At 50.6% G+C, this 21999-nt stretch overlaps 1 protein-coding gene across 1 annotated transcript in view; it reads left to right on the plus strand.

Annotated features, from left to right (window-relative positions):
- Positions 1 to 218: 218 nt before the first annotated feature.
- The window catches only part of LOC130021006 (sterol 26-hydroxylase, mitochondrial), a 35591-nt gene continuing 13810 nt past the window's right edge, over positions 219 to 21999 (plus strand). The window contains exon 1 of the mRNA XM_056111747.1: positions 219 to 588. Within this exon, the coding sequence (XP_055967722.1) occupies positions 328 to 588 (261 nt within the window). The 5' untranslated portion in view covers positions 219 to 327. The remainder of the gene's footprint in view (positions 589 to 21999) is intronic.

Consider the following 21999-nt stretch of genomic DNA (forward strand, 5'->3'; position numbering starts at 1 on the left):
TTCTGTACCCGTGATCCCAGCCAACCAACTTCAGTTCCTCCAGCGTTCGCGGAAGTGTCGTGGCCCCTTTAGAGCCCCCCGCCCCGTGGGTTCCCGTGGGCCTGCGCCGGACTCTCCCGCGCCCACGCCCGAGCTCGGGGTCACCCCCCTCCCCCGCCCTCGTGTCCCTCCCTCCCTCCCCGGGACTGGACGCTGCAGCGGGCACGGCCAGGACGCAGCGGAGAGGCGGCCAGGTGGCGCCCGCCCTGCCCTCCCGTGCCCGCCCCCCGGTCCCCGTCCCCGTCCCCGGCAGCGCTGCGCCCGCCCGCGCGCGCCCTGCACAGAGCCATGGCCGCGCTGGGCTGGTCCAGGCTGCGCCCGCTGCTGCTGGGCACGCGGGGGGCCGGCGCCGGCCTCGGCCCGGCAGGGGCCAGGGCCAAGGCCGCGATGCCCGCTGCCCTCTCGCAGGCCGAGGCGGCCGAGCCGCCCCCGGGAGACTCCGGCACCCCCAAACTGCGGAGCCTGCGGGAGCTGCCCGGCCCGGGACCGCTGCGCTTCCTCTATCAGCTCTTCGTGCGCGGCTACGTGCTGAACCTGCCCAAACTCCAGGTGAGCCGGGCACTGGGGGGGCAAGCGGGTGTGTGTGTGTGGGGGGGGGGGGGGTCCGAGGGGGCAAAGTCACGGACACGGGACTGGAACTCTGGAACTCGGGAGAAAGAGAGAGAGGCGCGCGCGGGAGTCCTGACGCGGAGCCCTTTGGAAGGGAAATCCAGCAGAGTCTTGAAGCGGCGGGAGGGAGCTGGGACTCTCCGGGGATGCTCAGGCATCCCGTAACCAGCGGCCACAGCCTCAGACTTCACTCTAAGGAAGATGAAGGAGCCCCTTTCATTTCCAGGTGAATTTCCCCGCGGGAAGTGGGGGGTTCGGGAGGGGGAGGGGGAGATGTTCTGTCTCTGGAGTTGAAAGCCAGATCAGGGACTTTTCGGAAAGGCCACGTGTTTGTTAGGAATAAATCAGTGTCCCTGAGTTGAGGGAGACAGCTAAACTGTCAGGGGCGCATGGGGACCCAGGACCTCATCCCAACATTCCCCCCCTTCTCAGGATACAGTGTGGGAGACCCCCCAAGCATCTCTGCCAGGGGCCAGGAGGCCCTGCTGCGTGACTGGTGGTTGCCAGTTTTGGTTTGTTTTTGTTTTCTTTTCCTTTGGGGCCACACCCTGTGATGTTCAGGCAAAAGTCCTACCTGCTGTACAATTGTTCCAGCTCTTGCCTGAGTATTTTTTTTTTTTTTGAGATATGCGGGGAGGATGATGCCAAAGATAAAACTCAGTGACTCACACTTGGAGAGGCAGTGATCCACTGTGGAGTTTTCCCTGGGCACTGAATTGTTCAACTCAGCTGGTTGAGTAACTGCAGGAATAGTCCCAGCCCAGCACTGCCCCGGAGGTCCAAGGGGGGAAAAAAGCAAAGACAGGAAGAAAAAGGGGCTGGAGAGATAGTAAGGCACTTGCCTTGCATGGGCTGACCCGGCTTTGATCCATGGCACCCCGTATGGTCCCCTGAGTTCCATCAGGAATGATCCCTGACCACAGAACATTGCCAGGTATGGTCTCCCCCACAACCCTTGCAGAAAAAAAAAAGAGAGAAAAAGAAAGCTCTTTGAAAAGGGCTTATCCGGTGAGATAACAGCCTTGGAACTTCAGCTTTTGGGGAAAAACTGGAGGGCAAGAGAGAAAACAAACAGAAGTGTGGCAGCCAATCTCAGAAAATGCTACTTGGAATCCTGGGAGCAGAGATAGGGAGGGGGGAGACCTTTGACCCTGGGTGAGGGACAGGGCATGGAGAAGGTTCTGGAAGGCCAGAGGAAGCACTTGGTTCCTGTGAGAGCTCAGGGGTGGGGGAGGGGTGTATTTTTTGTTGCTGTTGTTTTGGGTTTGGGTTTGGAGACCACCCCTGGCCCTGTGCTCAGGGGTCACTCCTGGAGTGGTGCTGGGGATCCAACCCCAGTGGCAACATGCAAGGCTAGTTCCCTTATCTGCTGGACTACTTTTCCAGCCCCACTTGGGGGCGCTTCTGAGCCGGCTTGATTGAGAAGCCAATTCCAAGGGGCACTGCTCAGGGTATCTTGCCTTTGAATGCAAGCTCGGGGCCAGGAACTGGACTCCGGGAATAAAGACTCCAATGCATCAGTCTCTCAGTTCCCTGCAGAGACAGCCCAGCTGGGACAGAGAACACACTCGAGAGCATTGGGGGCCTGACTGCTTTGCTTTTTTGGGGGGGGGGTGGTTTTGGTTTGGGGTCATTAATGCTCATGGGTCACTGCTGAAGGCACTCAGGGGACCTTGTGCCAGTGCTGGGAATCAAACCTGGGTTGGCCCGATGTCAAGCAAGAAACTTAATCCCCATATTATTTTTTTTGGGGGGGAGAGGGGAATTTAGTAGTTTCTTATAACTTTTAATTGGCCATTTAAAAACATCAGTCTTTAAACCAGGTAGAAATAAGTCTGCAAAAGGTCGGCAAAACCTACTTTAAGCATGTTTAAAATAGATTGATTATCTGGAATTGCAGATTTTCAGTTCAGGCAAAAGTCCTACCTGCTGTACAATTGTTCAGCATTATTAGGCCGTGGCAGCCAGGAAATCTTTAACTCCTGTTCAAGTCAGTCTCCTAAACCCAGTTTCATTGCAGTTTCCAACCGCAGACCTTTGATTGTTCTTATTTTTATTTATTTTTATTTATTTATTGCTTCTTTTTTGCTTACACCTGGTGATGCTCAGGGGTTCCTCCTGGCTCTGCACTCAGGATTACTTCTGGTGGTGCTTGGGGGACTATATGGGACGCCCATGCACGCAAGGCAAACACCCTCCCCACTGTACTATCGCTCCAGCCCCAACTGCAGACCTTTGAAAGGGGCGCTCAAACTTTAGGATTTAGGGGCGTCCCCCTAGCTCCAGTCCTTAAATTGTGTTTGATTGAGGTCACACCCAGCAGTGGTGGGGGGGCATGGGGGCTTGAGGGGTGAGCTCAGTGCATGGAGATTACTCCTGGAAATGCTGGGGTCCCCCAAAGCCCGTGTCTGGCGTCCCCCAAAGCCTGTGTCCCAGACCTTTGAACTATCTCCCTGGTCCTTGCCTGGCAAATACATGAGGTGACATGAACCTGCTTGGCCTGTGAAAATATCTTTGCTCTCTCCTGCTCTTCGCTACAGTTTGTAGGATGCTATGCAGCTGTGAAGCCTCCACAAGCCCTTCCACATCCTCCCTACCCCGGAAGCACATGGTCCACTGTATAAAATCTTTGAGGGCGGCCAGGGGGTCCCCTGACAGCTCTTCCCCTAGACGCCCGCGTTTGGGATGGGCCCATTCCCGCAGCCAGGGCGGCCCGGGCCATGGGGCAGACGGTGGATGAAATCAAGCTGGTTGATTGATCAGATGCCATTTATTCCATTCTCCCCACGCGCCTGCCCTTGTATCCCTGAGCCTCCCATTCTAGTCTCACACTGCCCCTCATTCCCGTCTCCTCCTGTCTCTCCCGCTCATCTCTCTGCTCCATCTCGAAGCCTGGGCTTTCTCTCTCCTTGCGCCTGCTCCTGTATTCTTCTACATTCTTCTCTCTCTGCCCCCTTTGCTAGTATCTCTGTGGTCCATCTTGCTGTCCTCCTCTCTCTGGGCTGACACAGCACCCAGCCAGGTAGCAAAATCAACTTAAGAAAGCCCTTCCTGATTTTCAGGGAGAAACGTTGGATGATTTACTTTCCATTGATCACTTTGTATATATAAAGAGATGGAAAAAATGTCCTGGTTCCCACATGCCCGAGCTATGCTTGTAGACTCATGGTCACCGGGGTTCCATCTGGAGAAGGCGGGATGCAGCACCTACCCCATCTGGGACCTTAACTCTTTTGCAAACCACAATACTCAAAAGGAGAGAGAGAACAGAGGGGAATGCCCTGCCATAGAGGCAAGGTGGGATGGGGAGTATGGGGGGAGGGAGGGATACTGGGATCCATGGTGATGGGAAATGGGCCTTGGTGGAGGGATGGGTATTCGAAATTAAAAAAAATAATAATTTAATTAAAAAAATGAAAATTAAAAAAAAAAAAAAGAAAGCCCTTCCTGAATGCCCTGCCACAGAGGCAGGGTGGAATGGGGGGATGGGTGGGTGGGAGGGATACTGGGATCTGTGGTGGTGGAAAATGGGCACTGGTGGAGGGGTGGGTATTTGATCATTGTATAACTGAAACCCAAGCACAAAAATTTGTAAGTCTACAACTGTACCTCATGGTGTCTCACTAATAAAAATTAAAAAAAAAAAAAAAAGAAAGAAAGCCCTTTCTGAGGGCCCACCAGATTCAAAGGGAACACCACTTAAGAGGTGTTCCAAAGCCCTTCCTTACTGCCCAAGGGCAAAATACCCCTTAAGGTATTTTTCTCTTTTCCGTAGTCTAATGACTTATCAGTACAGTAAGAGGTAACATTGAGGCTTGTAGAGAAGCTCTCCTGGGAACATCTTGCCACAGACTCAGACTACAGCTCTCAGGCCAGATTAATCATTCCTAACCCTAGCAGGGTCCAAATCTGGTTATTACTTTTTGGATCATGACAGTATTTGTCCATGACCAAGCTCTTAACTTACAGTTAAGCATTATGGCACTTTGGTCAGGCCCATCTCGATGCCAGGGTAGCACATAGTTTACCGCTTGCCCTGGTTCCATCCAGTCCGTTGTCAGGACCAGTCCGTTGTCGGGACCCTGCTTTTGTGGGGGTGCTAGGAAGTAAGGGCAGCTGAGGCTTAGGTGAGAGAACAGATGCCCAGGAGGAAAATATCACTGAGAGTTACATTACAAAACATAGCACATGCTGTCTTCTTGTGTCCATACAGAAAGGACATTGCTCTGAATAAACTATGCAAAGGATTTAGGGAGAAGAGAAAAACAATTTTTACAAGTCAACAGAGCACAAAGAAAGAAGTTACAAATAAATACAGAGGAATGGGAGCACTGTGATGGGAGCAACCCAACATACCTAACCTACCTGGGGCTATGCAGGAAGGACAAAACAGTGTTATCCTACAATCCACTTTCTTTCTGGCTAGGTTACTCTGACTCCCCTCATGCTTAAAACTGTTGCACTGTACAAAGGGTCAGAGGTGACACGATGGATGAAATAATCTGCAGGAATGAATTTCTCTGTGTATGTGTGTGTGTGTGTGTGTGTGTATGTGTGTGTGTGTGTGTGTGTGTGTTTGAAAGGGAGTGCCTGTGGGGGAGGTAGATGGGTACACTGGTAATGGTGTGGTGTTGAATTATGTGCATGGGGAAGCATCACGGTCATGGTCATGGTCCTCCTGTTGTTCATCGATTTGCTCGAGTGGGCCCAGTAACGTCTCCATCGTGAGACTTGTTGTTACTGTGTTTGGCATATCGAATACGTCACGGGCAGCTTGCCAGGCTCTGCCATGTGGGCGAGATACTCTCGGTAGCTTGCCGGGCTCTCCGAGAGGGGCGGAGGAATCGAACTCGGGTCGGCCATGTTGGCTGCGTGCAAGGCAAACGCCCTACCGCTGTGCTATCACTCCAGCCCTGCATCATCAACAGTAATAGAAATCACAGAACTGCAATCAGTATATATGTTCTTTTGCTTTTTGGGGTCACACCTGGCAATGCACAGGGGTTGCTCCTGGCTCTGCACCCAGGAATTACTCCTAGTGGTGCTTGGGGGACCATGTGGGATGCTGGGAATCAAACCCGGGTCGGCTGCATGCAAGGCAAATGCCCTGCCTTCTGTACTATTGCTCCAACCCCCTGCAATCAGTATTTTAAAAACTTTTTTTAAAAAAAGCACCCTATTGCATTGTAGGGCTGGAGAGACAGAACAAGCTAAGGTGCTTGCCTTACCCTGGGCCTACCCGAGTTCAATCCACTTAGGACCCCCTTCCAGGAGTGATCCCTGAGTTTAGATCCCCAAATCCTTTTGAGTTTTGGATCCTGAAATCCACAATGAGACTAACAAAGCAATTACTTTTTGTTTGTTTATTTGTTTGTGGGCCATACCCCTAGCAGTGCTCAGGGCTGGCTCTGTGCTCAGGGATCATTCCTGGCAGGGCTGGGGAGTCGAACTCAGGTTGGCGGGTGCAGGCCAAGGGTCTCACCTGCTGTGCTGTCTCTCTGGACCGCCTCCCACCCCCCATGTTTTTTTTTCTTTCTTTCTTTCTTTCTTTCTTTCTTTCTTTCTTTCTTTCTTTCTTTTTAAATTTATTTGTTGAATCACCGTAGAACAGTTACAAAGCTTTCATGCTTGAGTCTCGGTCATACAATGATCAAACACCCATCCCTTCACCAGTGCACATTTTCCACCGCCAAAAACCCCAGTATACACCCCATCCCAACCCTGTGTGGCAGATAATTTCCACATTACTCTCTCTCTACTTTGATTACGTTCAATATTTTGACACCAGTCCCACCATTATTATTTGGAATTTCCCCCCTACACTCAGACCAGCCAAAGAGGCAACGTTTGACAATTTATTTTATATTGCTGGTTATGAATAGCATATGATATCCCATGGTCGAGAGAGTGGATGTGTGGTCTTGGAATACTAAAATACTAAAATTTTAATAATTAGGGTCTGTGGGTGTGACCCAAAAAAGAAAAAAAAATATGGTCTGGAGAGATTTTTATCAAGAGCTGCTCTGGTGCTTAATAAGTAGCCAGAGGCCATTCATGGGCATCATCTCAGGGTCCCTTCGGTGCGAGGGAGGAGAAGGACGGCTCCTCCCCTATCCCCGTGAGGCCTGGCTTGTGCCATCACTGCTGGTCCGTACCTGGGTTTTCCAATGGGTTTTGGAAGATGGCAGCTGCTGGGATTCCCAGGGAACAGGTGGTGGGATGGCTCCTGCTCCCCTCTGGTGTGGCCCAGTGAAGGGGCCCTAATGCAAAGCCCAGAGGCATTTCTGCCACTCTGTTTCGAGAGATTCATTATTCATTTGTGTGTCTCTCCCCATGTTGCTTTCTTTCTTTCTTTTTTTTTTTCTTTTTGGGTCACACCCGGCGATGCACAGGGCTTACTCCTGGCTTTGCACTCAGGAATTACTCCTGGCGGTGCTTGGGGGGACCATATGGGATGCCAGAAATTGAACCCGGGTCAGCCCTATGCAAGGCAAATGCCCTACCCACTGTGCTATCGCTCCAGCCCCATGTTGCTTTTTTGTTTTTGTTTTTGTTTTGCTTTTTCTGGTTACACCTGGCTATGCTCAGGGGTTCCTCCTGGCTCTGCACTCAGGAATTACTCCTGGCAGTGCTCGGGGGACTATATGGGATGCCGGGGATTGAACATGGCTTGGCCGTGTGCAAGGCAAACGCCTTACCTGCTGTACTATCTATCGCTATCACTCCAGCCCTCTGAGGGTTTTTTTTTCTTCTTTTACAAGTGGATTCTCTTCCCCCTTGAGAAATCACCTCTCAAGTGTTTGTAAGGGTCAGAGAGTGGCTGTGGATGAAAGCCTTGACAACAAGGAAGCACGGGAAGGAGAGAAGGAGGAGTCTGCTGCAGCCTGAAGCAAGGAGCAGAGGCGCCAAGGGCTGAGCGCCGGCTTTACAGGCAAGAGGCCCCAGATTCAATCCCTGGCACTGCATGGACATGGGAGTAGCCCCTGAACAGCGCCAGATGTGGGCACTGAGAAATACCAGAAATGGGGGGGAGGGGAAGAGAGAGAGAGAGAGAGAGAGAGAGAGAGAGAGAGAGAGAGAGAGAGAGAGAGAGAGAGAGAGCGCTGTGCTAAGCGTAGCGAGAATAGAGAATATTCACTCATTTGGATAGGTGTAGACTCTAACCTTAAGAAAGCAACATGGGTGGCTGGAGCGATACCACAGCGGGTAGGGCGTTTGCCTTGCACGCAGCTGACCCGGATTTGATCCCCAGATCCCATGTGGTCCCCTGAGCACTGCCAGGAGTAATTCCTGAGTGCATAGTCAGGAGTAACCCCTGTGCATCGCTGAGTGTGACCCAAAAGCAAACAAACAAACAAACAAACAAAAAAACCCCAAAACAAAGAAACATCACAGAGAGGGAGCCGTTACTCCCAATATTACTCCCAATGGAGACTGAGCCATAGGTGCATCTTCACAAATTTGGGATTGGTTTTGTTTGGGATGGTTTATTTGAGGTGCTGGGGATGGAGTTCAAGGCCTCCCTCCGCAAGCGTTTATGGAGTCACGGACTTAATTCCTGGTTTGCTGGCCAAGGCAAACCAGGTTAGTGGGTTAGTGTCTGCCAGCGCGTTGCTCGGGCAGGCTCTCTTCTGCACGGCGGAGACTGCCTTGTGCCCGGGGGAGCCAAGTTGGGACGTTTCCTGTGCAGGTGCTGGGTGGTCGGGCTCTCACGCTGACAGGGATGGAGGTGGGGTATCCTGGGGTCGCTGAGACCTTCTGAGTCACCTGTGACTTTCCTCAGGCCAGCTGCTTTTTGTGGGGTGAGATCTTATTTTGAGAGGGAGGGGCCACACCTGGTGGTGTTCAGGGGTTGCTCCGAGTGGTCCTCAGGAAACCATGCAGTGCTGAGAGGGGCAGGGAGGGTCGAGCCAGGGACCGCCTGTGTGCAAAGCCTGTACTTGCATTCAACTCTCTCCACCCCTGGATGAGAAGTTTTTTTTTTTTTTTGCTTTGCTTTTTTGGGTCACACCTCAGGGGTTACTCTTGGCTCTGCACTCAGGAATTAACACCTGGTGGTGCTTGGGGGACCCTGTAGGATGCCGAGTATCGAACCCGGGTTGGTCGTGTGCAATGCAAACACCCTACCTGCTCTACTATCACTCCAGCCCCCCACCCCCACCCCCCACCCTGGGATGAGAACTTTTAAAACCCTCTCAGGGGTTACTCTTGGCTCTGCACTCAGGAATTAACACCTGGTGGTGCTTGGGGGACCCTGTAGGATGCCGAGTATCGAACCCGGGTTGGTCGTGTGCAATGCAAACACCCTACCTGCTCTTTAGTAACTTTGACATAAACAGCACAGTGTTGTGAATCGCAGTCATCTTTGCTATTAATTGCATTCCCAGAACTTTTTCTTTTTTTTTTTTTTTTTCAGCACACCCAGCGGTGCTCTGGCCTTATTCCTGGCTCAGTGCTCAGGAGTGACCCCTGGTGGTGCTAGAGGACATATTCTTAATTTTTCAAAGCACTTCTCTGCCTGCCTTTCTTCCTTCCTTCCTTCCTTCCTCCCTTCCTTCCCTCCTTCCTTCCTCCCTTCCTTCCTCCATCCCTTCTTCCCTCCCTCCCATTCTTCCTCCGTCCCTCCCTCCCTCCCTCCCTTCCTTCCTTCCTTCCTTCCTTCCTTCCTTCCTTCCCTCCCTCCCTCCGTCCATCCGTCCCTCCCTCCCTCCCTCCCTCCCTCCCTCCCTTTCTTCCTCCTTCCTTTCATTTCTTCCTTCCTTCCTTGGCCACACATGGTGATGCTCAGGGCTTACTCCTGGCAGGATTGGGGAGACGATATGAGATGTCAGGGATCGAACCTGGGTTGGCTGTGTGCAAAGCAAAAACCCTACCTATTGTACTATTGCTCCGGACAAAACCTGAATTTATTCTTAAAGAGAAGAATTAATTTTGGGTAAGTGTCCCATACCTGAAGATGGTCCAGGGCCACTCCTGGTGTTTCTCTGGTGACCATGTGGGATCCTGGGGTTCGGACCTTGGTCTGCTGCCTACAAGGCAAGCACTCTCAACCTTACCCACTGTCCTATCTCTCCAGCCCCTCTTTTTTGTTGTTGTTGTTAATTTTTTTTTAAATTGAATCACTGTGCGATAGACCCTTATAAAGCAGTTCATGATTGGGTTTCAGTCACATAGTGTTCCAACACCCATCCCTCCACCAGTGTACATTTCCCAGCACTGGTGTCCCCAGGTTCCCTCCATGACCCCCCACCCCCCACCCCTGCCTCTATGGCAGATGATTTTCTTCTCTCTCTCTCTCTCTCTCTCTCCCCCTCCCTCCCTTTCTCCTTCCTCTCTCCGTTTGGGCATTGTGGTTTGCAGTACAGATTCTGGAAGGTTATCAGGAATATCCCTTTACCTACTTTGTTGCTGGCCCTTCTTGATGTATTTGGGATAGTAACCTGGTCAGATTTGGATGTTCGGGTACCTCTTCCAGTCCCCAGGCTGCCTTTATGTTGTCGGGGTGACACAAGTGTGGGTGTGGACTGGGGGTTCTTTCACAGTACAGTTGCTTTTTCATTGGATGTCTCCTTTTTTTTTTTAAACTTGTGTTTTCCTTGCTGTTGGAATATTGGTAGGGATTGCCCTGAACTGTGCGTCACTTGGGGCAGTATGGTGATGGAACCGATAACAATTCTTCCGAAGCCATGAACAGGAGCTGTCTTTTCATTAACTTCTTTCAGAGCCAGGGAGAGGAAACAGCAAGTAGGACACTTTCCTTGCCTGTAGCCGACCTGGGTTCAATTCCTGGTACCCCCTAGGATCCCCTCCCCCCAAACCCTGCCAGGAGTGATCCCTGAGTGCAGAATCAGGACTAACCCCTGAGCACTGTCAGGTGTGGTTCCAAAACAAAACAAATACCAAAACCAAAACAAACAAAACGTCCTCCTGTGTTTTGTAACAGCCACTCTCGTTCTTTTTATTTTTTATTTTTTTATTTTTATTAGTGAGACACCATGAGGTACAGTTGTAGACTTACAAATTTTTGTGCTTGGGTTTCAGTTATACAATGATCAAGTACCCATCCCTCCACCAGTGCCCATTTTCCACCACCATGGGTCCCAGTATCCCTCCCGCCCCCCCCCCCCCATTCCACCCTGCCTCTGTGGTAGGGCATTCCCTTTTGTTTTCTCTCTCCTTTTGGGTGTTGCGGTCTGCAAAAGAGGCATTGGGCCACTCTCGTTCTTGTCAACACATTCTTCCTTCAGTTTAACTAATACCACTGAGAAGTAGATTCTGCATCCGCAGTGCTCATGTTACCATAAAGCCTTCTAGAGCTTAGCCTCCCATTACCGGGCTGGCCTGGAGCTTTCTCAGTCTCTGTCAGTGGGCATGTACAGATTGTCCACTGTCCGAGACAGAACTGGGCGTACTTGCCTGTATGCCACATGGATGAGACATTTGAGCCTAGGTATCAAGATCTATTCAATAAACAAACACTTGACCAAGTTCATTTTAAAAACCTAACAGGCTCCCAGCACCACTGGATATGCTCATGATGGAAGACAAAAAGTTTTTTTAAGAAATTTATTTTAGGGGGACTGGAGAGATAGCACAGCGGGTAGGGCGTTTGCCTTGCACGCGGCTGACCAGGGTTCGATTCCCAGCATCCCATATGGTCCCCTGAGCACCACCAGGAGTAACTCCTGAGTGCAGAGCCAGGAGTAACCCCTGTGTATTGCCAGGTGTGACCCCCAAAAATTATTTTAGGGGCTGGAGCGATAGCACAGCGGGCAGGGTGTTTGCCTTGCACGCAGCCCACCCAGGTTCAATTCTCAGCATCCCATATGGTCCCTCAAGTACCGCCAAGAGTAATTCCTGAGTGCAGAACCAGGAATAACCCCTGTGCATCACCGGGTGTGACCTGAAAAAGTAAAAAAAAAAATTATTTTAGGTCTCATGTTTTCCAATGCTATTAATGTCAGGGTTGTTAATGCGTAAAACATTCCAGTCCCCTACCCTCCACAAGAGGGTCCACTTCCCTCCTCCATTGTCCCAGAAGACAGGGTTTTTTTGGGGGGAGGCAGAGGGTTTGGGGCTATATCTGGTGATGCTCAGGGGTTACTTCTGGTTCTGCACTCAGGGATCCCTGCTGGTGGGGTGGGGGAGGGGTAATATGGGATGCCAGGGATCAAACCTGGGTCAGCTGCATGCAAGGCAAATGCCCTACCTACTATTTTTTCAACAAAATTAAAAAAAAACAGACCCAACCTCCAACACCAAATAGGGTCCCTGTATTCTTCAGAGAGGGCCAAGGATCCCTGAGCACAGAACCAGGAGTCAGTCTGCTTAAGCCGGGTCTTGATGAGCATGGCTTTGAGCCTTTTGAGCAATAATTAATAAGGGACCAGAACAATAGGACAATGGGGAGAGCACTTGCCTTTCACACAACACACCTGGGTTCCATCCCCGGAAATCCCATATGGTACCCCGAGGACCACCAAGAGTGAGAAGTAGCCCCTGAGCACTGCCGGTGTGAGCAACCCCCCCGAACAAAACAAATGAATAAGTCTCTAAGATCCCGCTCTGGGGTTCTGGGGCTCAGTTGCTGGATTTGGAGAGCCATCCCTGGGCCTCTGACATGCCCTTTTGCCCATCGGGTTTATCTTGCCTGGTGTCCGGTTTTCCACTGGGGGGTGTTTGCGGCCCAGAGCTAAAAGGTCTCCTGGAGTCGCCCAGTGCAGGAGAGGCCTGGAGTGCCCCGCAGAACCTGGGGCAATGCATTGGCCGCGCTGACCTCTGTGTCACCCACGCTGGGCCGTCCGGTCCCCCAGACAGCCCCAGCCTGGATGCAGTGACCTCACAGGGAGGACAGTTTCCCCTCCTGGCATGTGTGTGTGTGTGTGTGTGGGGGGGTGTTTCTCAGCAGGGGGCACCTCCTTTCAGGGCACTCCCCCCCTTTTGTTTTTTTTTTTCTTTTTGCTTTTTGGGTCACACCTGGTGATGCTCAGGGGTTACTCCTGGCTTTGCACTCAGGAATCACTCCTGCCAGTGCTCAGGGGACCATATGGGATGCTGGGAAGGAATTGAACCCAGGTTGGCTGCATGCAAGGAAAGTGACCTACCCACTGTGCTATCACTCCAGCCCCTCAGGGCACCCCCTTGCTTTGCCCATGTCAAGCTCCCCTGTGCCAGCTGCCTTGGGCATCATCCCCACTCTTCCCCTCTGTCCTGTGGTCAGTGGAGGCATTTGTGCATGTCCTGGGTGCTGGACCGTGGGTTCCCAGAAGTGGGTGTTCATAGCCTGGGTCAGTGGCTTGGGTTCATGCCATTTGCCTCCTACCTATGATAAGGGCTTTTGTTGTTTGTTTTATGACATTTGCACTGTGGTTTGCAGTACTGTTGCCGATGGGCTTTCACACATAACATTTTACCATGCACCCACCACCACCAACGCCCAGCTGAACGCATCCCTCCACCATAGATGTTGCCCCCCCTGCCCCCGTCCTGTTTCTCCAACCCATCAAGCTGTGTGTTTCCTACTGAAGACCACTTCTCCTGTCCTGTGCTCCCCCTGTCTTTGGGTGTCTGTTCTTCCGCTGCTGTGTTTCTCTGTATGCTGTGGATGAGAACTCCTCCAGTGTCAGTCTGTCTCCCTCTGAGTTAACTTCACTCATCAGGATACTCTCCAGTCTCTCAGGCAGCTGCAAATTGCACGACTCTGTCTTTTCTTATAGCTGAGTAATATTCCACTGTGTATATGTGCCATCATTTCTGTTTTTCAATTTTTGTTTTTGGGCTACACCCAACAGTGCTCCAGGGTTACTCCTGGCTCTGCACCCGGGATCAACACTGTTTGTGGTGCTTGGGGAACCATAGGGAATGTGGGGGATCGAACCCAAGTCAGCCGTACGCAAGGCAAGAGCCCTGGCAGCTGTACTGTTGTTCTAACCCTGCACCATAATTTCTTTATCCAGCCATCTGTTCTTGGACACTTGGGCTGTTCCTAGATTTTGAGTGCCTTTTTTCCTTTCTTTTTAAAGTTTTATTTTTATAAAGTTGCTCACAATCTTTGATGACATTACATTAAATATTCAAACACCAATGCTACCAGTACATATTTTGCATGTTTCCATCCCAAACCCCAAACCCTGCCCCAAAAGTAGAACCTAAATAATTTATTTTGTATTGCTTGTTATGAATAATCCATTAAAAATGAGACCAAAAAAAAAAGTTTCTTAGAGTTAAGTATGTGAAGAGTATTGTATTTCACGCAGAAGCCTTTTTTTTTTTTGCTTTTTTTGGGTCACAATCATCGAGTGTGATGCACAGGGGTTACTCCTGGCTCTGCGCTCAGGAATTACCCCTGGAAGTGCTTAGGGGACCATATGGGATGCTGGGAATCGAACCCGGGTTGGCCACGTGCAAGGCAAAGGCCCTACCCACTGTGCTATTGCTCCAGCCCTGACGCAGGACTCACTAAGCCCTTCTATAAGAGATTAGTACTCCTGGCTCTGCTCTAAGGAAGTACTCCTAGCAGTACTTGGAGGACCACATGGGATGCCGGGGATTGAACCTGGGTCAGGGATTGAACCTGAGTCAGCTGCATGCAAGGCAGATGTCCTACCTTACCCACACTGGCCCACATAAACCATTTGAGCTTCTTGGTTTCCAAGAATTTTTTGTTTATTTGTTTTTGCTAAGAGCTATGTCTTGCTGGAGTCGAGAGGTAGTAGAGGTGTTAAGGCTCTTGCCTTTTATTCCTGCTTCAAGTCCCAACACTGCCAGGAATACAGAGCCTAGGTAGTCCCTTAGCATCACTTTGGTGTGCCCTGCTCCCCCCCCCCAAAAAAAAACAGAATGAAAGGATGCATATTGCTGACTCAGTACATGCAATGCAGGCAGGATGCCTTGATTCAAAATCCAGCACCCTGAGGTCTCCTGAGCACTGAACCAGCAGTAGTTCTTCAGCACCTCCAGGAATGCTGCTCGCCCAACCCCCCCTTTACCACTAACAAATAATAAAGGTGCTATTGCTAATAATTGAAATATAGAAGCTCTTTCTTTTAATATTCATTTATACACATTTATATGTATATAAATGATGGTTTGGCTGGAGCAATCGCACAACGGGTAGGGCGTTTGCCTTAACACAGCCGACTGAGGTTTGATTTCTCCGCCCTCTCGGAGAGCCCAGCAAGCTACCAAGAGTATTTGCCCCCCACGGCAAAGCCTGGCAAGCTACCCGCGACGTATTCGATATGCCAAGAACAGCAACAACAAGTCTCACAATGGAGACGTTACTGGTGCCCGCTCGAGCAAATCAATGAACAATGGGAAGACAGTGCGATAAGAGATTAGCAGCTTGTTGTTAAAGGTTGAGCCTGTGTGCTTATCTCTATATTTTTATCTGTATCTGTATAAATATACTTCCTCCTAAGATTGGTTGCTTTCTACTTTAAAACCCTCAAATGTGGTGCGCTACTCTTGGTATCGATAGCACAGCGGGTAGGGCGTTTGCCTTGCACGCAGCCAACATGGCCGACCCGAGTTCGATTCCTCCACCCCTCTCGGAGAGCCCGGCAAGCTACCGAGAGTATTCGATATGCCAGACACAGTAACAACAAAGTCTCCAATGGAGACGTTACTGGGCCCGCTCGAGCAAATCGATGATCAACGGGAGGGCCTTTACTTTTACTTTACTCAAGTATGAGCTGTCCAGGAATAGATTCATTCGTGGGTGAGGCGTGTGGAGAGCGGCTGTGAGCAGGGCAGCGGTTGAGTTCTGGAGGTTTCGGCTGCTGGGGTTGGGTCCGTTGGGGCAGGAGAGGTCTCACCCGCCCCCCTCCGGGTTTCCCAGAATGAAACCGCCTGGCACAGGGTCCAGCAGCATGGCTATAGCATATCGTTCTATGCTCTCTTCCAAGGGATTTATATTGAGTCTCTGGATCATGGCTGTTAATGAGATTTTCTGGTGCCAGTGGCAGCTTGTGGGCCTGACTGCCAAGCTAGTGGAAATAGTGAGAGATGGGGGAGAGGTCACCCATTCCTGGTTCCATTGAGCCTGGAGTTTTCAGTCACCAGTCCCGCATACCTGGGTTTTTCCTGCAGATTCACTTGTGGTTGATGAGGCTCATTCAAGCATGTGAACAGCAGACGTGAGCATGGTGTAGTGCCTTTTTTCTTTTAGATTTTCTTTTCTTCTTTGTCTTGGGTTGGGGGGGGGGACACTCCCAGTGGCACTCAGGACTTACTCCTTACTCAGTGCTCTAGAATCATCTGGTGGTGCTTGGGGGACTCTGCCAGGCATAGAATCAGGGTTACCCTGTTCCTTACCTCTGTGCTATCACTCTAACCCCCCCAATTGGATGATTTGAAAATACATGGAGACCAGACACAAAAGGTCCTGCCTTACGATTCTTTCCTTTCCTTTGCTTATTTTTGTTTTGGGGCTACATCTGTCGATACTCAGAGCTTACTCCTGGCTCTATGCTCAGGGATCACTCCTGGTGGTCTCAAGGGACCCTACGGGATGCTGGGGATGGAACTTGGGTCAGACGTGTGCAAGGCAAGTCTCTTACCTGCTATCCTCTTTCGAGTCCCCTTTGTGCCTTTTTGTTTTCAAGAGAGGATAATTTTTATTTTATATATCCTCCAATTTTTTGGCTTTTTGGGTTACATTGGCGATACTCAGGGGTTAGTTCTGGCTCTGCACTCAGGAATTACTCCTGGCGGTGCTCGGGGGACCAGATGGGATGATGGGGATTGAACCCTGGTGGGCTGCATGCAAGGCAAACACCCTACCCGCTGTGCTGTCACTCCTGCACTCCCTTTGTGCCTTTTCCTGGCTGAATACTATCCTGTTATTGTACATACTAACCCTACCTCTGCCCATTCATCGTCTGGGAACATTTGGGCTGTTTCCACTTCTGCCTGTTAGGGGGAGTCTTGTTCATCACACCTGAGCCTTCTCAGTGTGGCCCACACTTCCATCTCTCTGGGATCGCTCCGTGGGAGTGGCGATGGTGTGTCCCTGGGGATTCTCTGTCTCATTCCTTGGGGAACTCTCCTGAATGTCCACTGCAGCTGCTGTCCACACATCCCCAGCAATGACCAAATCAGTGTCTTCTCCTGCTCTCCTGCAGCTCGTGATTTTCTGGGTTTTGGATGGGATTCTTCGTCACAGCCACCACATGGCTGCACATGCCCATGTAAGGACACTCATCCTATCAGATCAGGGTTCCACTCTGAGTCCCTCTTAATCACTCCTTTCATCTTAACGGCTATCCCAGAGGCTTGCGTTTAGACACGCTGGCTAGCACAAACGGCCAGCTCACTACAGATGCTGCTGTGAATGAGCCTGCTCCTTACTTTCATTTGTGAAACAGATTTCCCAGATTTTTATTATTTATTTATTTTGCTTTTTGGGTCACACCTGGCGATGCACAGGTGTTACTGCTGGCTCTGCATTCAGCAATTACTCCTGGCAGTGCTTGGGGACCATATGGGATGCTGGGGATCGAACCTGCATCAGTCATGTGCAAGGCAAACACCCTACCCGTTGTACCATCACTCCGGCCCATGCCCTTATTTTATTTTATTTATTTTTTTTTTTGCTTTTTGGGTCACACCCAGCGATGCACAGGGATTACTCCTGGTTCATGCACTCAGGAATTACTCCTGGCCTTGTTTGGGGAACCATATGGGATGCTGGGAATCGAACCCGGATCGGGCCGCCTGCAAGGCAAACACCCTACCCGCTGTGCTATCACTCCAGCGCCCCGCCCTTATTATTTTTTAAGGGGTTATTTTTTATTCCTCCATATCTCTCCTTCTCTCGATGTTGTTTTGATGACCAGGGTCACACACAGGGCTGCTGGTGGTGCTCGTAACTCAGTGCTCGCCAAAGCCTACACCCACAAACTCACGCCCTTGTGTTTGCTGAGCGTCAGCCCCGACTTCCGTGCTTGCATTTTTTTTTTTTTTTGCAAATGTCAGTGAGCACCGGGGGGTGGCAGCCTTTAGCTGTGCAGCTCATGCACCCGTAGCTGCAGTGTGACCGGACACGGTTGGCAGCCCTGGGGACCACACACAGCAGAGTTACCAGACTCTTATTTAGTTGGTGCTTGCCATGGAAATGGGGCGGGGGGGATCGAACTTACCAAGCCTCACACGTCTTGGCCGCGGAGTTGTTTCCCAGCCCTTTAATCTAGGCTTGTGAAGACTGTTGTCTGTGCCGGTGGCTGCACGCTGCCCAGTTTTGAGAGTCGGTTGTGTCCCTGGCTCTCCGATCCTTTACCACCCGCCCCCCAACCCTCACAGTGACTGAGAGCTGCTCTGTGTCACTCAGGCGTGCATCCGATCCCTGGCGGAGGTGATGAGGAGCCCACCAGAGCGGGGAGGACATGTCCGTTCACCCAACAATGCCGCAGTGACTTAGAGCCTGTGTTATAAATTCTCTCCGGTGTCTCTGAACCCAAGAAGTCTCCCAGAAAGATCTTTCCTGCTGTGCTCTGGGAGATACTCCCCAATCCTAGATTAATCCTGGGGGGGTGGGGAGGGGGCCCTCGGGGGGTGGGGAAGAACACAATAGGAGTGCTCTTGGGTGGCAGGTGAATGAATGCAGTGCCATGTCTCCTCAGGACAGAGTCAGCTGGCGGAGGCCACTGTCCCCTCCATCCTCCAGCAGGCTCGGTTCTGCTGTGACACCCAGGAACCTCAGCCAGGAACCTGGGGCTCTCCGTGCAACTCAGGTTACAGCCTCAATGGGCGGCTCGGAGACGCTATACATTTCCCAGCGAGGGTTCTGGTGTCCTTCTAAAATAAGTTCTGACATAAATAGATGCCTGGTAAGTCCCACCAAGAGAACGGACGGAGATGGGGAATGGGAGGAGAGGGCTGAAGTGAGGGTCGCCCCAAGGACCCACCCCAGGGGCTCCCACCAGCACCAGCTTGGCTGGAGTCTGAATTTTCTTTCAGGTTCCAAGAAGTCCCAGATTCCAGGAATGCTACAGTGTGACACTGTTTTTCTGTTCCCTGGAACATCTAACAAGCCGATTTCTGTGTAAAGAAGAAAGTGAACTCTATAAACTATGACTTTGCAGTTTTGTGGGTTTTTTTTTTTTAGGTCACATTACAAAGGAATTTGAACTTAATGAGGGAGAAATTAAACCAAACTCTGAAGTAAGGTATAATTTCTTATAAAGAATTCTTTAAAATGAAAGAATTAAGACATAAACTGAGAGGCTGTTGTTATCACAGTACCTGAAAGGAAAATAAGGTAGAAAGAAAATGAGAGAGAGACGAAAAGAGAAAAGTAGCTGCCACAGAGGAAGACTGATGGGGGCAGGAGGGAAACTTGGGACATTGGTGGCAGGAAATGTATCTGGTGAAGGGCCGGGGCTGGAACATTGTATAAACTGAAACCCAATCATGAACAACTTTGTAACTGTATCTCAAGGTGAGTCAATAAAACACAATTAGGAAAAAAAAGAGTGGGGTTATAGCCAAGTTTCTCAACTTGGGGTGAGTTGGGTCCCCCCCACCCCCCAGGGTGCCTTTTGGAAATGCCTAAGGGCTCTTCCTTCCTTCCTTCCTTCCTTCCTTCCTTCCTTCCTTCCTTCCTTCCTGTCTTCTTTCTTTCTTTCTTTCTTTCTGTCTGTCTGTCTGTCTGTATTCTTCCTTTCTTTCTCTCCTTCCTTCCTCCTTCTTTCCTTCCTTCCTTCCTTCCTTCCTTCCTTTTCTTTTTATTTTATTTTTAATTTTTTTAATTTTTTTGCTTTTTGGGTCACACCTGGCGATGCACAGGGGTTACTCCTGGCTCTGCACTCAGGAGTTACTCCTGGCGGTGCTCAGGGAACCATATGGGATGCTGGGAATTGAACCCGGGTTGGCCGCATGCAAGGCAAACGCCCTACCCGCTATGCTATCTCTCCAGCCCCCTTCCTTTTCTTTTTAGTGACTCACCTTTGTGAGTTATAATTTTTTAAATTTATTTATTTTTTAATTAATTCACCATGAGGTACAGTAACAAAACTTTTTTTTTTTTTGCTTTTTGGGTCACACCTGGCAATGCACAGGGGTTACTCCTGGCTCTGCACTCAGGAGTTACTCGTGGCGATGCTCAGGGGACCATATGGGATGCTGGAAATCAAATCCGGGTCATCCGCGTGCAAGGCAAATGCCCTACCCTCTGTGCTGTCTCTTCAGCCCGGTAACAAAACTTTCATATTTGAGCTTCGATCATATGGTCATTAAACACCCATCCCTTCACCAGTGCACATTTGCCACCACCGAAATCCCCAGTATCTCCCCCCGCCCCGCCCCATTCCACGCCTCCCCCTGCCTGTGTGAGAATTTGCAAAACACTCTTTCCTGCTTTAGTTATCTTCAATATTTCGAAACCAGTCCTACCACCCCTCATACCTGCCGAAAATGCAATGCTAGACAATGTGTTTTGTATTGCTTGTTGTCCTCTGGCACTGCCCTCCCGTTGTTCATCGATTTTTTGCTCGAGCAGGCCCAGTAACATCTCCATTTTGAGACTTGTTGTTACTATGTTTGGCATATTGAATAGGTCACAGGTATGGCCATATGGGTGAGATACTCTCAGTAGCTTGCCGGGCTCTCCGAGAAGGGTGGAGGAATCGAACCCGGCTCAGCCGGGATGGCTGCACGCAAGGCAAACGCCCTACCGCTGTGTGGATATAATATTTGCTTGAGCGGGCCCAGTAACGTCTTCATTGTGAGACTTCTTGTTACTGTGTTTGGCATATCGAATACGTCACAGGTAGCTTGCCAGGCTTTGCCGTGTGGGCGAGATACTCTCGGTAGCTTGCTGGGCTCTCCAAGAGGGGCAGAGGAATCGAACCCAGATCGGCCGGGCTGGCTGCGCGCAAGGCAAACGCCCTACCGCTGTGCTATTGCGGCCGCACTCTAGGAATTCTAAGATTTTCATAATTAGGGTCTGAAGGAATCGCTGCAGCAAGTTGCTCAGGTCTGAGATTCGTTTGTGTGTCTCTGGATCATGGCTGTGTGGGATCTGGAGCCCCTAGAGGGAAGGTGGAGGGACAACACCTGCCCCGTCCGGAGCAGCCAGCAGAAAAGGCCTATTGCAAAGTCCCGGTTCGTCTCTGCAGCAAGTTGCTTGGGTCTGAGATTCGTTTGTGTGTCCAGTGAGTTATAATTTAACTATTTACTTTTGGTTTCTTGAACCACACCCGGTGCTATTCAGGATTACTCCTGGCTCTGCACTCAGGAATCACTCTTGATGGTGCTCTGAGGACCCTATGGGATGCCTGGGATCAAACCCAGGTCAGGTGCCCTACCTGCTGTATAGGGCAGGTGCCCTACCTGCTGTACTATCGCTCTGGCCCCTAAAGATTTTTTTTTTTTAAAGTTTCATTGTCACAATTCAGAGAAGGTGCCCATGGGGAGAGTCCAGGGCTGCTGAGAAAGAGCCAACAGTGCACGGAGCAGTTATCACAACAAAGAATTATCCAGCCCCCAATGTCAGCAGAGCTGGGAGTAGTCCTGGCCAACTGCATGGCAGTGGCAGCTTTAAATAGTGAATGTTTTACTGGGCATGTGTGTGTTACCTTTGTTGTTGTTGTTGTTGTTTTTAGAGGGGGGAGGGCGGTGTCTCTCACCAGTGATTTTTCGCCAAGCAGGCCAGAAGTTCAATACGAGAGTCTGAGGATGCTGTACTGCCTGAAATACCGGGGGGCCCAGGGGGACCCTCAAAATACCTCCGGCAACAGCAGTGAGGACTGAATGAGGGAAGAACCAGCCTCTGGTTTCTGCCAGGTCTCGGGGCTCCTGAAGCCCGTCGGACACAGCAGAGAAGTCAGACATTGGAGGAGAGCCTTTTGTGGGGGCCACCCCCAAGCTTACACCCGACCCACCCCGGATCCCACTCGGATCACTCCTGATGGTACTCGGGGACCATGTAAAATATTGGGGATCCAACCCACATTGGCGGCATGTAGAGTAGATGCCCTTATCCTCTGTACTATCACTCCAGCCCTTAAGTAAGTAAGGCCTGTTAATGAAAAATTTTGGGGTGTCCACACCTGGCAGTGCTCAGTGGTGGTTCTATGTTTCAAAAATCACTTGTGTGTGTGTATGTGTGTATGTATGTGTGTAAAACAATAATATCAGTACTGTTCTAAGCTATAATCCCTCAAAAAGAACCCCCCTGGACCCCAAGTAGCTATATCTCAGCCAGTTATACACCCATCTTTCCACAAACGCATTCCTGCAGCCTCAGTTTCCTCCAGATACTCCTTGCACTCAGGAGTCTAGCTGCTTGGTCCCTTCTGAGTCTGTTCTCAGAAGGAGAGGAGAGTGGTTATACGCCTCGCCCGGGTGCAG

The sequence above is a fragment of the Sorex fumeus genome, unplaced genomic scaffold, assembly GCF_029834395.1.
Source record: "Sorex fumeus unplaced genomic scaffold, SorFum_2.1 ptg000014l, whole genome shotgun sequence".
NCBI classification, from domain to species: domain Eukaryota; kingdom Metazoa; phylum Chordata; class Mammalia; order Eulipotyphla; family Soricidae; genus Sorex; species Sorex fumeus.